The 18,249-nt window shown below is 34.6% G+C and overlaps 1 protein-coding gene across 1 annotated transcript; it reads right to left on the bottom strand.

Moving 5' to 3' along the window:
- Positions 4,668–17,309, bottom strand: LOC109843573 (protection of telomeres protein 1a-like). Its single transcript, XM_020412515.1, has 10 exons — positions 17,223–17,309; positions 17,018–17,142; positions 12,236–12,369; positions 10,298–10,481; positions 9,949–10,059; positions 9,743–9,810; positions 9,566–9,651; positions 8,219–8,497; positions 8,067–8,143; positions 4,668–4,958 (listed from the first exon to the last, which is right to left on the bottom strand). Exons 2-10 carry the CDS (start codon positions 17,112–17,114, stop codon positions 4,933–4,935), a joined length of 1,062 nt encoding a protein of 353 aa, XP_020268104.1. The 5' UTR covers positions 17,115–17,142; positions 17,223–17,309; the 3' UTR covers positions 4,668–4,932.

Below are 18,249 nucleotides of genomic sequence, written 5' to 3'. Positions count from 1 at the left end.
CCTCCATAATTCTTCTTAAATTCAAGCGTAAGCTTCAAATCCAATGTATAGCTTTAGTATGCTCTTTTTAAAAAAAACAACTTTTTGCTAGATGAAGGCCACAAATACTTGCCTTTTTATCAAAAGCTTAGCTATGATCAGGATACTGACATAGTGTGGAAGTGGTTTGTTTTTACATTGATTTTTCAAGACAGAACAAATTGTAAGATAAAATTTTCGTTCCCTTCCTCTTTTCCTTAGCGAGCTAGAATTTTAAAATTTTCAATCAAGTCATTTTGAAGTTTAATTACTAACAGTTCCAAGTGGGTTACATAATCCAACTTATTAATCCTCATCAAAGAATAAAAAATTGTTCGTAAGGGTTCCTTCCTAGACTTCCCCGAAAACTCTAAAGTCAAAACATCCTGAATGTTTTAACAGATAGATGTTTGACCAAGGAGATTGCCCATTTAACTGATAGAAACCCTAATCTAGCTAAATACCAAAACTGATCACTGTGGACAACCCCAAGGCAATGTTTTAAATATCGGTTATCGGGAATTTATCGAACAGTCAAAATCCTTATCGGATAGCAAAAATTAAGGATATATCGGGGATAAGTAGTATTTATCGGAGTGATATACTAGATGGTGTATGTACATAATATAATAACCAAAAAATATAATCTAACCATACTTAATGAAATATAAACATACCAAAATATAAATAATCATTTTTAGAATCACTAACCAATTGTAGAAAGTGAGTCGGGTCGGTTTAACTAATCACTAAATAACTGTCCATTACCCAAAAATTCAACTCAAAATTTGGCCTGATAAAGCCGATATTTAGAGCCTCCCTTATTGGCCGATAAGTACCTTTATCGTCGATAACTCGCCGATAAACCCCAAAAAACCATAACCGATTAAAAATGATATTCATCCTAGCGAAAAGCTCCCAAATCCGATAACTCGATGATAATATCGGATTATCGGCCGATATTTAAAACCATGCCCTAAGAAATTGGGATGAGAAGCTTTTTCAGTGTAGTCGGATCAACTGTGAGAACCACAGGTCTTGCACTTAACTGGTTTGCCCCTTTATGCCTTCTCTTTATTTCGTGCCAAATACCTTTTTTGTCCATTAATTTGGCTCAGTATTTGGGATAAGAGACTTGTCAATTTAATTTTCCCGCCTGGAGTTCCTTTAGCTGGAAGGGCCCCTTTCTCTCTGCATATGGCTCTTAATGGATAAAACCGCTTCCAACATTCTTGGGCATATGTTGTTGTACAATTTCATTGTGGATGCAATATACTCGTACTTGTCAAACATTTAAAATCTTTTGAAATTTTCTTCATATTGGACCCTAAATTTTATACTGTTTTATATCAAGCACCAAAATTTTCGTATTTATATATTACACATCCAAATCTTCATGTTTTCAAGAAAATTAATATATTTTGGGATGTTAGCATTACAAATAAGAATGTTTGGGGGTCAAATATAAGAATAGGATAGAATTTAAGATGTACTATGTCAAAAACCAAAATCTTTTTATGCTGGAGTGAGATTAACAATGTCAAAGAAAACTAAACATCTCCAAAACTTGGAAGCTCACACAGTCTCGGAGCTGATAGATGGTAATGGTGGAAGGTTAGTGATTGCACCATCACATACTATGTGCAAACCACAAAGGTCATCAACAAAGGACAGTACACCACCATCAACCCACATTATTGTTTGACATGTCAAGTACAATTGAAACCAAGTTCATCACATTACGCCAGTCTACTGAAAACACAATGTCTGTAGTTGTCATGATAAATGACAGCAACTAGATAAACCTTCATTCTAGTTGCTTGGTGCAAACTTTCAATTTTTTCCAACTCTTCCTATTTATCTCCATTCACAATCACAAGAAACTTATCAATTATCATTCTCAAATCAGTTAATAAAAAAAGTTCCTCCCAACCGCTCAAAAAAAATTAATAATAAATAACACAGAGAGTGAGAGAGAGAGAGAGAGGGAGAGAGAAGGCCAAAGACAAGAAATCCCTATTTGAATATTTGTGGGAGGCAAGTTGTCAACTTATATTCTACTTCATTAACATACTCTTACCTAAGATATTGGGACAAAATATTCCTGTGGGAACAGGAATATTATGAAATAAAACTATTATGCAAATTGTGGAATATGGCGTTAGGAAACAACAAAACCGCTTTTTTTTTTAAAAAAAATAGGTACTAGAGTTCCCACTCTCAATCCATCGAAAGAAAGAATATTTGGTCAACTATCTTAATATTAAACAACTAACAACTGCAGGTGAACTGAATTTAAGAGAGACAACCGGAGTGCAAAAGGCCTCTAACAATTGGATAAGCAGTCAGGAATATGGTGAATGAACATAAAAGATGTTACTTACTGGACCATACTTCCTATGAAGAGAAGATTACAATAATTGAAAATGAAAATTCAGACAGCCTTGTTTGTGAAATTAAAAACACGGTTAACAAAAGAACTTTTTCTCTCTCCATCTTCTCTTGATAACGTGTCTTCTTAATTATCCAAGTGAAATCAGTAGGAGGGAGGTTTCACAAAATTTGGATGAGAATTATGGGTATGTTCGGTACCAAACACCAAATTTGGTGCTTGGTAATGAAGTAGTCACTTCTATTCATTCAATTATCCAATCCATGTCCACCCATGATAAGGCGGTCTTCATTTAAATAAGTGGATGAGAATGAGCCACATCATTACCAAGCACCAAATTTGTGCTTGGTACTATGCAAACCCTTTTTTATGTGTGGGAGTAGAAAGAGAGAATAAGAATAATGGATCTATGTGGAAAAATGTAGAAATCGCCTTTGGAGAATCCATGTTTCAAACTATCTTGCTTCGCTGGAATAAAATCATTTGCTATGGCCTTATGACTACAACTTCCAATTGGTTAACATGGAAAAATTCATGGAGAGGTTGGAAAACTCATGCTTATTACAGCATTTTGTAACCAAGGAAAGTCGTCAGTTTGTGATATCTGTCATTCTCAATTATTAGAACCCTCGCATCTTAATTTTTCTTACAAATGTTTGGAGACTTTAGCACTATAGATAAGGGTGAACGATCATTTTGAATCTAAGCTACTACATTCAATCATCATAAGACTTCATGCTGGTCTTAAAAGGTTCAGGACTCAGTTAAGACACTTAGGTTCCAAGTATTTCCTCACTATTGTAAGACTACTATAGCATACGAAAGCCAACAGTAAAATGGTTATCTTGCATATTAATTGCCATTTTGTATCATTGGATTATTTGAAGACTCATGAAGGTGATGAAAGGTTTCATGCCTCCCTAGTTAAGGCCCTCTACAAGTTTTCTCCCTATGTAGTGCATACTCTGAGAGATTTATTTAGGCCACTACGAAATTAGGAGTTACATTAGTATTATATTATAAATAAAAGTAGAGAGCAATGATAAATTGACTCTCTCAAGTCTTTAATTTCCTCAGGAAACATGATATCAGAGTCATTCCCCTCAAAGAACCTAACCCGATTTTTCACTCCCCTCACTGTCTTCCACATCAAATCCCTCTCAACATCAGCCTTCATAGGAGCCCTTCAACATCAACCCTCCACATCAGCCTTCATTATCAATTTTTTCCCTCCACCCCAAACCCCATTTATCCCTGAGACCACGTACGTGCTTTTCCCTCCACATCAACCCATCCTATGTTCTTTCTTAGGACAGAAGAAACACCAGAAAACAATACCTCCAGAAATTCACAGAAGGAATCCAATTCGATGCTTCTTCATGTCCTCTCCATCAACCAAAACGAAGCCTCAAGCACATACCCCTCTTCACAACCAGAGTCGAACCCTTCACCCACCTGCTCTACATCCTCCACCTACCGCCCCCTGCTGCCTCCCCAACCAGAGCCAATGCCAATGCCTTCTTTTTCTTCCTCGACTAGACCAAAAGCGGTATATTGTTTTGTGACAAGCTGTATAAAGGATATATCGGCCAACATATGAATTGATATATCGTTCATGTCCGAGATACATCGCTCAAAATGTGCCAAACAAGGGTAAAACTGTAAAAAATATTGAGACCATATCGTTTTGCAGCAAACCTTATAAAAGAATATATCACCAATATATCGATTATATTACAAATATATAAAACAATGGTAATATGGAAATGACTGTGGACATTTTATGTAAACAAACAGGTGTACAAATATCCCCCACTCCACCTTTCCCCAACCAATAAAATTGCAATTGCAGACTTGTATGTCATCACAAATACTTATCCAGAAAAGAATTAAGATGCAGAGAGAATTAAATGACACGTCATGCAGTGCCTCACGTTTGGGTTATCAGAGACATTTCTTGGCATACAATCAAACATGTTGCTTTTGATAATAAAGTCGACAACTAGTATAAGCCAGATGGTACAACAGAAAATGAATATGATCAGCAGATCTGTAGTATTGGCTTCCATATTAACCATTATATAACATTAACAATTCAAAACATTAGAGCTCATACCCTGTTACCAATTCAATATTAAACAGACATGGATGTTAAAGCATATTGCGATTATTATTTTGCAGGATCTTGATTTAAACATTAGCATGCAAGATATTTTACAAAACGTATAAACCACTACTATCGCAGAAGAACCAGAGATGGACAAAAACTTCTATTCATAGCCCGAGTTTCAAATATACTGGAATTACAAAAAAAAACAAAATAAAAAAACAAAAAACAAAGGAAAAAAGATATTAAATAAATCCCTAATATCCCAACGTGATGCTACCTGAGCTTAGTATGTATATACTGACTCTTGGTTTCATTCTACTTCCAATGTACACAAGCAAAACTCACAAAATAAATTATAACATGAAATTTTAGAAGCAAACCCGTGAATTCGGGATGGAATCCATCAACGTCCCTAAGCAACATCCTCATATTCAGTCTCTGAAATATTTAAACAAATTACCGAAGTATATGAGCGAGCTTATAGTAACGCAAAGTACAGACCATTTTAAATCTTGCCCATCTTCTTACATGCTGAAACATGAAGCATGAAAGTGTGATCCCATCTTATTATAAGCATTTTTATATAATCTATCTTCAGAAAAATTCAATTTGTTAAAATGAGACAAAGTCAAGAAAAGGTTCTTCAATTGCAGAAAGGGTTATATTCTGTCAAACTATCTAACAAAAGTGCTATGAAAAAAAATGACTCCATATCAGATTTAGTTTGTACTTTGATGGAAGTTTAACAATAGGGTTATGAAAGTACCTAAATAAAAAACTGCCAAAGGAACATTGAATTGCAGAAAATAGTATGAAAATAAAACTCTAAATGCGAGACTACAGGTGCAGACAGAGGATTAGATACAAAAAAGGAATCATGCTGGTTGATGCAAGATATACATCATGGTACTTAATATAATGATAAATTTAGGATATATTGAGGCAATCTCTAGAAGAACACAAAAGAATGACTGTGAAAAAAGTTAGCTCATTTCTCCTGCTATATAACGAGAACCATCAATCACTGGTGCCAACTGAAATATCTCATTAAAACTCATTCTTAATCGTAATATTGGCTCAAAAGCATGCTTCTCTGCCTTTCCTCTTTTCCTTTTTTCCCCTTCTCTTTAGGTTTTCTTGTTCTGTAACAAAGATATGAAGACCTCTTATGCATAATATATAAGCCGTGTGTCATACCTCGCCATTACAGATTCTGGTCAATTATGAGGAAAAGCAAATCAGTCAACAACTTTATTGCAGAAGGTGGTGATTGAAACAAAGACCATTAGGAGACCTATGTGTTGACCATTTCACATCTACCATTTTGTGTGTCACCTAGACATGTGATAAACTGATAACTATACTCCGCATTCTCAACCTAAACCAAAATAACTCTCAAAATTTCTAAATGTACCCAGCCATTACTGGTCCATTACCTCTCCAAACAAAAGATCAACAAATAGCTTACATAGCCACAATCATCTGATAGCAACATCACGAGATTTGAATCATTAGATATAGTTTTTAGTATGTTGCATTTTACAGTTATTATATTACAGAGTTATCACTTCCAATCATACTGGCGAACCTAATCCCAACCAGATATACAGTTGCCAGGTATAAATAGCCCATGATCTGGTATAGTCATTACCAAGATCAAGCTAATTAGCCTGACTGATAACCAGGACATATGCATTTTGATCCAATTGAAATATGGAAAAAAGGACAATGGTAAATATAACCCTTTCACTCAATGCCTTATCCTGTTCTTTTGCTATACTATGAACAAAATATTCCTTAGAAGAAGAAGAAAATATAACACAAAATAGGAGAAAACTATCATTTACGCACCCAGCCTACCAAACATTAATGTTCTCAAGCTCATCAAGACCACTCAGATGTGTTAACAAGCATTCTTTAGTCTCTAGTAGTCATTATCTTCCGAATCTTGATGGGATTAATTGATGGCTGGGGCATGTGCAAAGAGACCATTAAGTGCTAGGGTCTGGGAAATCAAAGTTTATGGCGCAAGGGAAAAGGATAGACTAAAATGAACATGAATTCCGACAGTTAGATGGATGTTAATTTTAAATACGGAGATGGCTCTTAAGAAAGCTGAATGGGGGAAAAAGTCATCATGTTGCTGACCTCAAAGGTTTGGGATAAAACAATTTGGTGGAAGCCGTGGTGCTCATGTTAGTGACGGGTGCTATTGATGTTCGCCATTAGATCCTTATTATTGGATGATCAAGAGCCCTTATTCATCATTCGAATATCACATCCCTTCATCATTGATGCATACAATCAATGTTACATTAAACGTTGAGCGCTTCTAGGCGTCGGACTTGGCGCCCAGCGCTTAGTCGCCTAGGCGGGCGCCTAAGAGGTTTCTGGGCGTTTTTTTTCTTTCTTCATTTAAGTGGTGATCGATGAGGTTTTGCTGAAGGTCGGAGGAGGTAGTGAAGATGTTCATATTTAGAGGTTAATGGAGTTTGGAGGACGTGTAGACTACGACACATAAAATCACAATCAAGGTCTACAGGGTGCAATCCACGTAAGCAGACAATGCTCCCCTAAACACTCGTAAAATTTAGGTGGGCAGCCTAAATACCGCCTAGGCGTTAGGCGCTAGTTAGGCGGCCTAGGTACCGTCTAGGCCTAGGCGTACGCCTAAGCGGACTAGGCGGAGGTTTTTTGAAACAGTGCATACAATATGAAAAACTATTTCACATATTTTTGCACTTTCATAATTCTCCCTTTATATCTCAACATATCTGTTTGTTACCCACATAATTTTCTCGAAACATGATTATTAAATCCAATTTTCAGTTTTTACTGGGAGGGGCTAACTATTTTTCTCTCCATAAAACTTGGATCATAAGATGTTATGGGCTATCAGTTTTTGCAGAATAGATTTCATGGAAATCAAACAGATAAGGCATTTATCAACTTATGTTCAACTTTTTCTCCATAAAACTTGTATCATAAGATTTTATGGGCTATCAGTTTTTGCAGAGTATATTTCATGGAAATCAAGCAAATAAGGTGTTTATCAACTTATGTTCAAGTTCTATGCAACTATTTAAGCTTCAAGTATTATGCTACTCTAAACAGAAGCAACAAGACAACTTCCCGTTTTGTAGTGAGCTACAACTTTTTCTAATTGTATGAAAGGAAGACCAACTGAAACCCATAATCTGATTGTCACGGCAATTTATCTCCCTAAAACTCATATATGCTGACATGTACTATACCACTCTCTCCATCACAGGCACACGCTCACACACACAAAGAAGTAGAAATATGTTACATAAACGGAAGGCAGGTTTGGTACATAACCTAGCATCAAAATGACTTATGAAACAGTTGTGTGTAACAATGCATTTGCACACAGTATTTGTCCACATCCAGTATTAGGTGTTTTCGATGCATAGTGAATTACAAATCAATTAATTGCAAGAAATAGCATATATCATCATAAAGGATCAAGGAAACCTCCTACAAAGAACCAGGAAGTGCAGAATTTAAGTTTATAAGAAGCTAAACCTGTTATACAGGCAGAGTCCAGAGAAGTTGACAAAGGAATCTGTCCAATATTAAATGCTACACGTTCACCATAAACCCTGTATTGACAAAATGTTAAGTCAGAAATTTAGATCCATAGAGGTAAAAAAAATCAGTTTGTGATAAGAAGTCACCTTTCACGGTATTTCACATTCCTATCCTCATCAGACAGAATAAAAATTCTGCTATCAGAATTCATAACACCTGTCCAAATATCTGATTGAAGCTCACACAACACATTGTATAACTTAACCCAATTGCCCTCAACTGGAAAACAGTCGAGGTCTTCAAAAAACTTGCCAGTAGATATCCTCAAAACAGTTCCCAGACATGGAAATAAGGATAATGTCTCCTCTGACAAAGATGTTGGTTCACTGTGTAAAAGGGACGGATTTTCCTTTACCGGGTCTAAACTGTGCTCAGAGAAGAAGAAATGAGACCCAATACATATTATTCTCAACCAACAAATAAAAAGCAATAAGAAGAAAAGATGAAAATACTAAGAAAAAGGAATAAGCTATTAGACCTACTGTTTAGTTTTTCTATTTTGGCAGCCAACAAAGAGTGGAAAGAAGAGAAGGAGGACGATGCATGAGGGAAGTATATAAGAAAGCGAAAAAGAAGACAGGAGCAGTAGGAAATAGAAATAAGAATTGGAGGAACAAGCAATGTAAAGAAGGAAAAGAAAAGAAGGAAGAAAAATTGGAAAAGAGAGCATGGCTTATAGTTTTTCAGCTACTTCATTTTTCAGGTTATACAGCTCGTTCATCGATTAGTTACCTGTTACACGTTAGATGCATGATTCATTTACTTGTTTTAGAAAAATACCTAATTCACTTTACCTCAAGCTTTGATCCAATTTATGCTCTGAATGATCAAGATCAACAAAACTAGCGTCCCAATAGATAAAAAGAGACAATGATTGCTAATTGATTCTATGAGCTTCTTTCATATTTTCAACTATAATAATTAGCATTTTCTTAATAGACTTATTTGCAAGTTTCACGACATCCTCTAAGCCACTATCGCTTCAAACTTAAAGAGTGCGAAGTTTGAATTTTCACTATTTAATCCAAGTAGAATTGTCACTACGTTATCACAATTTTGTTGAAGGAAGTAGTTCTCTTTCTTTCTTTTGTTATCAAATAAAATGTTTCCTTGTAGATACAAAAATTATATACTATTCTAATCCCCAATTTTAGCTATCCACAGACATGTATGCTAAACATGTTCAATTATGGAAATGACCTCAATTACTGAACCGAATAAGCTTAACAACCCTAATCCTTTCATAATGCACACTTGTTAAAGTTGCATACCCCCATAAACAAACCATTTTCTTTCTTTCCGTGAACACGATGATTGCTAAGAAAGCATGCTAATTTAGTACTATGGCCGAAGATTCATAAATTTGAGAAATAATCATGGATTTATTTGAAAGTAACAAAAAGTAACTGTAATAATGATAAAGTAATATTTACTTTGTTTGAAAAGTCATAGGAGCATCAGTTCCATCCCAGATGAAAAGCATCCATTCCTCTTCAGAAATTTCATGCACGTGAACAACCTTTGATACAACCAACAAAAACGTCTTTTAATTTCCGTTCACAACTTTTCTTAAAGTGTAAAAGTTATAGCATATTTTACGAAATGCTTACCTTGCATACCAGATCGAAAGATTCACCAACTTTGATATTCTGTACCAAAAATAGGCTTGTAGGTGCACCTCAATAACAAAGACAACAGATCAGAAGAAGAATCCCAAAAACAAGAAAAGTGATGCCAATATCATAGACAAATCATATTTCTGATGTCAAGAAAAACTAAGTATGCAACACCCATCCTATGAGCTCAAAGGCATTACTTGGGATGATCTTAAATATCTTTTGTGAGGAGGCACTCTTAACTGAGGTGATGAGAGGAGGGCAAAAACAACCGATGCTGTTACCCTCATTGTCCTCGTCCTTGTTTTCCTCTATTTTTTCACATAAAAGGTGTAAAAGTCATGGAACATGATAATTGAACCTTGCTGGAAATATTTGTGAATGAAGCAACAATGCCACTTATGAGAAAGGTTATGATAAAATATATAAGATTATAGTAAATAAACGAAAAACAGTGTTCAAACAATGCCAAAAGCCAAGCAAAATTTCAACCCGGCACATACATTGCAATACAAACAAAAGTGGGAAACAATTTTGCCTCGTACCTACCTGCACCATCAAATTGCTCGAGTGACAATTTCCTTAACTTCTCTACAGTAACATAATCAGTAGCAATGAAATTGTCAGATGTTTGATATGGTTTTAGCGTCGCACCAGTTTTCCCACGAAACAAAGCAAATGAAGATGTTCTACTGTCGAAGAGAAAATAAACATATCCATCATGAACCTTCACCTGAAAAAGAAATGCTTGAAAATTTTTAGGTTTATTATCAAACCATAATGAATGCAGAAATGTTATCATATCAATAGTTTTAAAATGGTTAGTTAAAGATAGTTAATATTTTTTTATTCTAAGGTCTGACCACCAATAAAAAAATCAATCTACATGGAAAGGTATGAGAAATTGAATCCTTCTTTTTTTTTAATATTTCAAATAAGTCATATATGGGAACAAAATAAAGATCGGTAGATAGAAATCAGCATGACTTCCTCCATGGTAAGGAATGCCTTATTCAATAGTGATCTTGTGTACATGAAGCAACCTTTGGGTTTTATTCGTTAGGGGGGCTCAACTGACGGTCGTAAGTGGTATACTCATATTTGGCATGAAAATTTAAGCCAGGTGGTTATTGGTTTTGTTTTAGGCACAATCATGTTGACTACTTTGTTTTTGTCCAAGGGAGATTATTTAACATTGTGATCCTTATTGTGTAAATCATATTAGTGGTCAGGTGGTGAGACTACAGGAATTGATTAAAATAAAAACCGTATCACAAGAAGCAGGCTGCTACTAGAAATGGGGTTTCTTACTACATTTATGTATTAAAGATGTCCACAATAAGAGATTGTACCCTCTTACAAAACGTCTGCTATGGATTTGTTGCAAGAGATTGGCTTCCACAACATGTCATACAACCTAATAATACCCCTATAGAGCAGAATCCTGCCTGACTCATGGTCTGAGATAGTAGAATTGTAAAGGACAAATCTTAATGCATGTGACTAAGCTGGAAAGATGGCTTATCCTACTAAACTAGACATCCCCTTGTTATTGGGTTGGTTAGTCAATTCATGGAGAACATATAAGAGACAGTAGCCAGGAAAGGAAAAGGTTCCAACACAACAGGACAGAATAAGATTGTCACAGTAATCACATAATTTGCGCTATTATTTCAGACAAGCCTCCTTGCTAGGTAGAAAACAAGAAATAAAAAGATAATAGCTGACCACCATGCTCAATGGTGCATTTTACGATCTCTAGAACAGTGTCAAATATCCACCATGCTGTCCTGCTACTTGTATATGGTATCCAGTTTGTTGTATATTCAAACAATGTATATTTATGGTTCTTTACACGTGTGTTTTCCAACTTCCATCCTGGGCATAGTATGGTTTTTTTACTTCTTCTGTATGCATTGAAGCATTAACCGGTGGTTGCTTCCCTCTCGAAATTATGCTGGATGACTAAGTCCTTTTACACTAGTTTACTTATTAAAATCAAAAATGCACTTAACGAACTGCAATAAGCTGCAAATCAGCATTCCAATAGACAACATTCAGCATAGGAGGCAAAGTGTAAGCACGGTGATATAGATAGAAAATTGATTCTGCATTGCAGGCATTTCAATCATAGCACCTCAGACATACACTTTAACATATGCATCTTACTTGAAGCACACAGATAAATTGCAAAAAGTGTCTTTTTTATTAAAATGATATGTAAAGAGAATAGCCAAAAGAGAAGGGAAACAGAGAGATATTTGAAGCACTTTGTATACAGTTCCATCTTGAGAAATAAACTATACCAAAAATATGATAGCAAGGACAAATTATTGCAAGTAATCCATATACGAAAACAACAAAGTAAGAGGAAAAAAATTAGTTAAGAAATCACAAACTAGAAAAGAATGAATATTATATTATACACAATGAACAAGAGAGATTATGTCGTATTTAGAAATTTTTACATCACAGTTCTTAAATTACCTCAACTTGGTGAAGGCAAATTATGTCCCCAGGAGACTCAACTATCGCCAGGTCTGTTCTCTCCTCAATAAAAAATTTCACCGAAATTGCTTGTGTTGAAGAAGTATCAACAAGCTTCAATTCAAGACAGTAATCTGTAGGGGAAGAAAGAAGAAATAAGATCATTCAAGAGGAAATGCAATTGTGCTGTCTCCATTTTAACAAATCAATGAAATGGTATAGATGTCAAAACAATGGACGCATGAAATAAACATTTTCTGGCAGTTTAATTACAATATGCACAAGAGTTTAGAAGCCCTTAACCATAAAAGATACTTCACTGTAGAACAAACATAAATATTTTTTTCTAAAAAAAGGATGGAATATAATATGGATGGCATTTACAACCACCTCTGAATCAAGCTCTCAATTGAGGCTTATGTTCAGGTCTCAAATCTCTAAATGTTTTAATAATTTTTTTGTACGATTTCTAATCAATTAGAAACATTAGTTTCTCTATTGAGGGGTGTGAAGCGTTTTCAAAAGCAACTTTAATTGAAGGTCGTGTTGAGGTCTCAAACAGTGTTGTAAAAGGCGGATAACTCGTCTACATATGCGGGCAAGTATGCAGAATCAGCCCATTTCCAAAAGATGGGCTGATTCGCTCAATTATGTTGACAACCGCATAATTGAGTGGAACGATTAATCACCCGGATAAAATGTATATGCGGGCATTTTTTTCTTTTGGGTTACTGTGGGTTTCAGGTCCAAAAAATGAACTTGAACATATTTTAAACCCAAAACCTACCCGTTTCTTATCTAAAAACCCCGACACTTTCCCCTGTGTCTCTATCCAAGTTAAAAAAAAGAAAACAAAACCCTAAATCATCTTCCTTCTCCACCAGCCACCGGATCTCCTCTTCAACATCTTCCCTCGACTCAGCCTCTTCAACCAGTCTTCACCATCTTCTGCTGACAAGATCTCCTCTTCCATTCTTCTCCACCAGTCTTCAGCGCCTTTTCTGATCCCAAAACCCTAGTGTTCAACATTATCCGTTGAAGCTTCTAGTCTTCACCATCTTCCGTGGACTTCCCCTTCAATTCTGTGATATCTATCAAAGGTCAGAAATCTGAGACTTCAGATTTTTCCAACCTTCAATTCTTTGATATCTCCTTCAATTTTGATTTTAGTATAATTATTTTAGGATATTGTTCTGATTTTGAACTGAGATCAAAATTAGAACTGATAATTATTCGTGGTGTTAAAAGTGATTTTTAACTGAAAAAACTCCTTATTTTTGTGTAACTTGAAGTGCATATTGGAAGAATACTTCTTTTGTTAGTGTTTATGAAAGTTTTATTTTAGTTTAAGTGTTTACTTAGTAACTTTTATTTGAGTAGCTAGTTAATTATGATGTACGCATGGATAATGGATGCATTGGTTTGAGTGTTTAATTAGTTATCTAGTTATTGATTATTCAATCACATGTTTATTAGCATTTTTCTTAGTATATGTTATATCTTTTATGATTTATATACATTTTTATGCAAGAAAAATAATAAATACATGTTAAAAAACTTCAAAAACACATAATCCAGCATAATCCGATTAATCAGCGTATAATCCTAGTAATCGTGGCTCGCTCTCAGACCACATAGATAATAAAACCATGTTCTTGAACATTGGTCTCAAAACTTCTCAATTCAGAAAATTTCTGTGTTGCATAGCTCTCAATTAAAGGTTGTGTTGAGGTCTCCAAAGTCTTGGGGATTTTTACCTTTAAACCCAAAGTTTCACCTTGATTTCTTATTTAAACCCACGTAGTTTTATTTGTATTTATAAACCCAAACAATCATGTGTGTAGTTGTCTTTAAACCCAATCTCTCAAATGAAGGGTACACTTATATAGTCCCCCCCCCTAAAATTTAAAAAATCCCAAATCTTTACCCTTTCTCTCCCTCTCGTCTTCATCATCACCGACTCTCTCTTCTTTTTCATCAAAATCTACCATTTCTGCTCCATCCCTAATCCTCTCTACTTCTTCATCCCAAATCTACTATTTATGCTCCATTCCCAATTTCCTCTCTTCTACTACTTCTTCATTTATTTTCTCTCTCACCTTCGTAACTCACAAGACCTTTCTTTCTTCTACTCTCATCAAACCCATTAAATACTTTTCATATCATTTAATTCATCACATTTAGATACTCTTTTAAGGTATAAATTGAGCCAGCTTTCGATCAATTTTCGATCAACCAATTCCTCGTAAATATTTGTGCACAATTATAGTATTAAATTTTCCATCTTTATTAATCCTAATCCTTATTATTGTTTTTTTAATCACAATTTCGCATGATTGCTCATAAATATGTAGTACATTTAATGAAAATTAATAATATGAAAATATCTAAAATTTTGATTTCAATGAAAATTTTGTTCTAAAATCTTCATTCATATTAAATATGATGAGAAAAACTTTCTAAAAGGCATAAGTATAACAGCAAAAAGTTGTTGATATAGCAACAACAGACATAAATTGCAACAATAACTTGTAGGTATAGCAATAAAAGGCTTAATTGCACTTAAATGCCCTATAGTTTACCTGACCTTGCACCTAAGTGATCTCTTTTTTTCAAATTGAACAAAAAAAATGCCCCAAAGCATTTAAGTGTTGTAGATAAATGCCCTAAAGTTTCAAAATAGCACATTGATACCTTCTTGTTTACCCAATGTTGCATATAAATGCCCCAAAGTTTATAAATGGCCTCACTTAAATACCCCAAAGTTTCTAAAAGTTTCACTTTAGTACATTCTATTATGTGACATAGAGAAAAGATAACATCATCTGGGTTTTTTAAACCATGGGGCATTCATCTGCAACACTTTAATACCTTGGGGCATTTTTTTTGTTCGGTTTGAAACTATAGGGCATTTAAGTGCAAGGTTGGGGAAAATATAGGGCATTTAAGTGCAATTAAGCCGCAATAAAAAGCATAAGTACAGCCATTAAAACCTATAAGTATAGCCATTAAAACCTATAAGTATAGCATCAAAGGACGTAAGTTTTTTAGGTTCATAGGGACAAGTTCAACAACTTTAGTTTAAAAATAAATCAAGATAAAACCTTGGGTTTAAAGGAAAAAAACTCAAACTGTTATGTTTTCTAGGATATTTAGTTTCTCTATATTAGTCAAACATGTCATTTAATATTTCTACATTACTAATGAGTCTTTTTTCTATAATCCTATTGTTCGAAGGGGTGTTTCAAGTCTATAGATATCCTTAGGGCTTCAAGTCTATAGATATCCTTAGGCCAAATAGAAATGGTACAAGTTGACTTTGAATTATAATTAAGCATTGTGCTTCACTTTGCTCCACATTTCTTTGGTGGATTCCAATGAGAAAGAGTTTCACCTATATCTCTAAGGCGTGGTCCTTGGAGTAGTGTTCATGGAATCTCTCTAAGGTGGTGATATGTGTATCTCTGGAGATATCGGCAAACCTCAATTATATGTTGTTTGTTCCAAGGTGGTGCTATTTGTGTCCTCAGAGTGATCAACATCATATCCAGTTCCACTCACCCATCTCACCCATATTGTGTCGGTACCAAATATCCCTTCAACCTTATGTACAAACATAAGTACTGGCTTAGGGTCTGTTTGTTTGCCTAAAAAAGTGAAAAATCAAAGAAATGGAAAACTATTTCTAAGAAGAATTGTTTTGGGAGTGTTTGGTTTGCTAAAAGAAGAAGGAAATCAAAGAAATGGAGATGAGATGAGATGAGTTGTCACCTTATTATAGGATGATGTGAGTGATTTTTTAAGATAATTTGTTTTGATGTTGTTTGGTTGGCGAAAAAAAATAAGGAAATGAATTATAAGAAACATATTTCTTATAATAGGTTGTTTTCTTTTGTTTGGTTCATTCTTAAAAATAAAAAAATAGATGAGATGAGATGAGTTGTCATTATATTATTGGATGATGTGACCCACACTTAAGGAAATTGTTTTCATAGCTTTTTGGGAGGAAATTGATGGAAATGAAATATTAATGAGATGAGATGAGTTGTCACCATCTTATTGGATGATGTGAGTGATTTGAAATGATGAGATGAGTTGAGTGATGTTGTGAATGAAAATAATATTTTATTAGATGTGGTGGATGAGTTGTTGGATGAAAATAATATTTTATTAAATGTGATGGATGTGATGGATGAGTTGTTGGATAAAAATAATATTTTATTAAATGTGGTGGATGAGTTGTTGGATAAAAATAATATTTTATTAAATGTGGTGGATGAGTTGTTGAATAAAAATAATATTTTATTAGATATTGTGGATGGATTTTAGGGATGAAAATGGATGAAATTGTACTTTTTGAGTTTTCTTGGTTTTCATTTCTATTTCTTGGTTTTTTAGGAAATAACCAATCAGGCCCTTAATGTCCAAACTTGGCTAAAAACTCATTTTTAAATTTACCAAGCAGTTAAAGAACTAGGGTTTATGCCCACAAGATAAAAGCTGGCTTTTCCACGCCATTCATCATTCCTTCAAATGTCACATCTGAAAAAACAAAAAAAAACAAAAATTTCTGAAATTTCCTAAACGGTTAAAAGACGAGGTTTAAAGCCTTAACTCAACACTAGTTTTTATCCACCGCTATTCATCACTACCTTCAAAAAATCCATAAAAACCCAAAAAAGTCACTCTCCAAGGGGAAAGGTTGATCGACACGAAACCCCTAAAATGTTAACCGAAACTAGGGTTCTGAAAAAGAGAAAGAGAGAGAGAAAAAAAACGAACCATTTTCTTCAGTCTTCTTTGGGAGCCCGATTTCGGAGACCTTGGCGACGAGGTTCACCCTGACGCTGTAGTTGTCGCTGCTCGATTCGTTCGCCATTTTTGCGAGATTTTCTCCGTAATTTGAGCTGGATAGAAAGGAAGAAAAAAGCCCTGTGTGAGAGCCTCGAAGGGCGGGAATGTGAGAGGACGGTGATGTTACCCCTACTTCTGTTTTGCTGCCAGCCACTGTTAAAATCCCGCCAACCTCCTTTTCGTTAAGGGCGCGTTTGGTCCCTTCTTTTAGAAGGGAAATTGGTTGAAAGTCTTATCAAAAATATTAATTTTAGCAGGTGTTCTTGTAAAAACGTTTCTAAAAAAGATGTTTTTACAAGAAAACCTACCAAATCTGATACTTTTGGCAGGTTTTCCCCTTCTCCCTTATGCAAACAGACAGTCCCTAAGGGGCTGTTTGGATGTCTTTAGGAAACTAGAGTGTTTATGACACAAAATAGAAAGTGGTTATCCACCTCACCACTTTCCATTCGAGTGTTTACATTGTTTGGTTAGGAATTTTTGTGAATCCTAAAATAATAGTATTACATTGTTTGGATAGTGTAATGTAAACTAGAGTATTTATGACACAAAATGAAAAGTGATTATCCACCTCACCACTTTCTACAAGGTTTTGACTTTTTTATTATTTTTTGGACACATTTATGACATTGTGTCAGATTTCCAACAAAATCACTCCTAATTTTGGTGCTTTTGCTTTCGGTGACACCTCATCAAAAGGTGTAAACTTTTCATGTAAAAGAGAATTTAAACAAACAATGTAAAGTGATAAAAGCTGACATTGGGACCCATTTTTTTCACTTTCCATCCTTTTACATAGTAAAAACATACAAACAAACAGCCCCTAAGTGGAGTTTGTTTCACCAAAAATTTAGATCAAAAATTGAGTTTTTTTATATTTTGGGATTCCATATATGATGTTTGTTTAAAAAAAATTAGAATATTGAATCCTAAAATTGCTCAATTTTTAGAATTTGGCAAATCCTCTCAATTGGAGAGGGAAAAAACTCTTAATTGGAGAGGATTTGACAAATCCCAAATTTATCTTTTTGTGGGAGCTAACCTCACCAAGGTAGCATATTCGTCATATTACAAAATTTTGGCATTTTGTAATGCCACAATTTGAGCTTGAAACAAATAAAATATTACAAATTGTAGTATTCTAAATACCAAAATATTAA

Source organism: Asparagus officinalis, chromosome 5, assembly GCF_001876935.1.
Source record: "Asparagus officinalis chromosome 5, Aspof.V1, whole genome shotgun sequence".
Taxonomy (NCBI): domain Eukaryota; kingdom Viridiplantae; phylum Streptophyta; class Magnoliopsida; order Asparagales; family Asparagaceae; genus Asparagus; species Asparagus officinalis.
The sequence above is the reverse complement of the archived record's forward strand: the minus strand, read 5'-3'. Positions and strand labels throughout refer to the sequence as shown.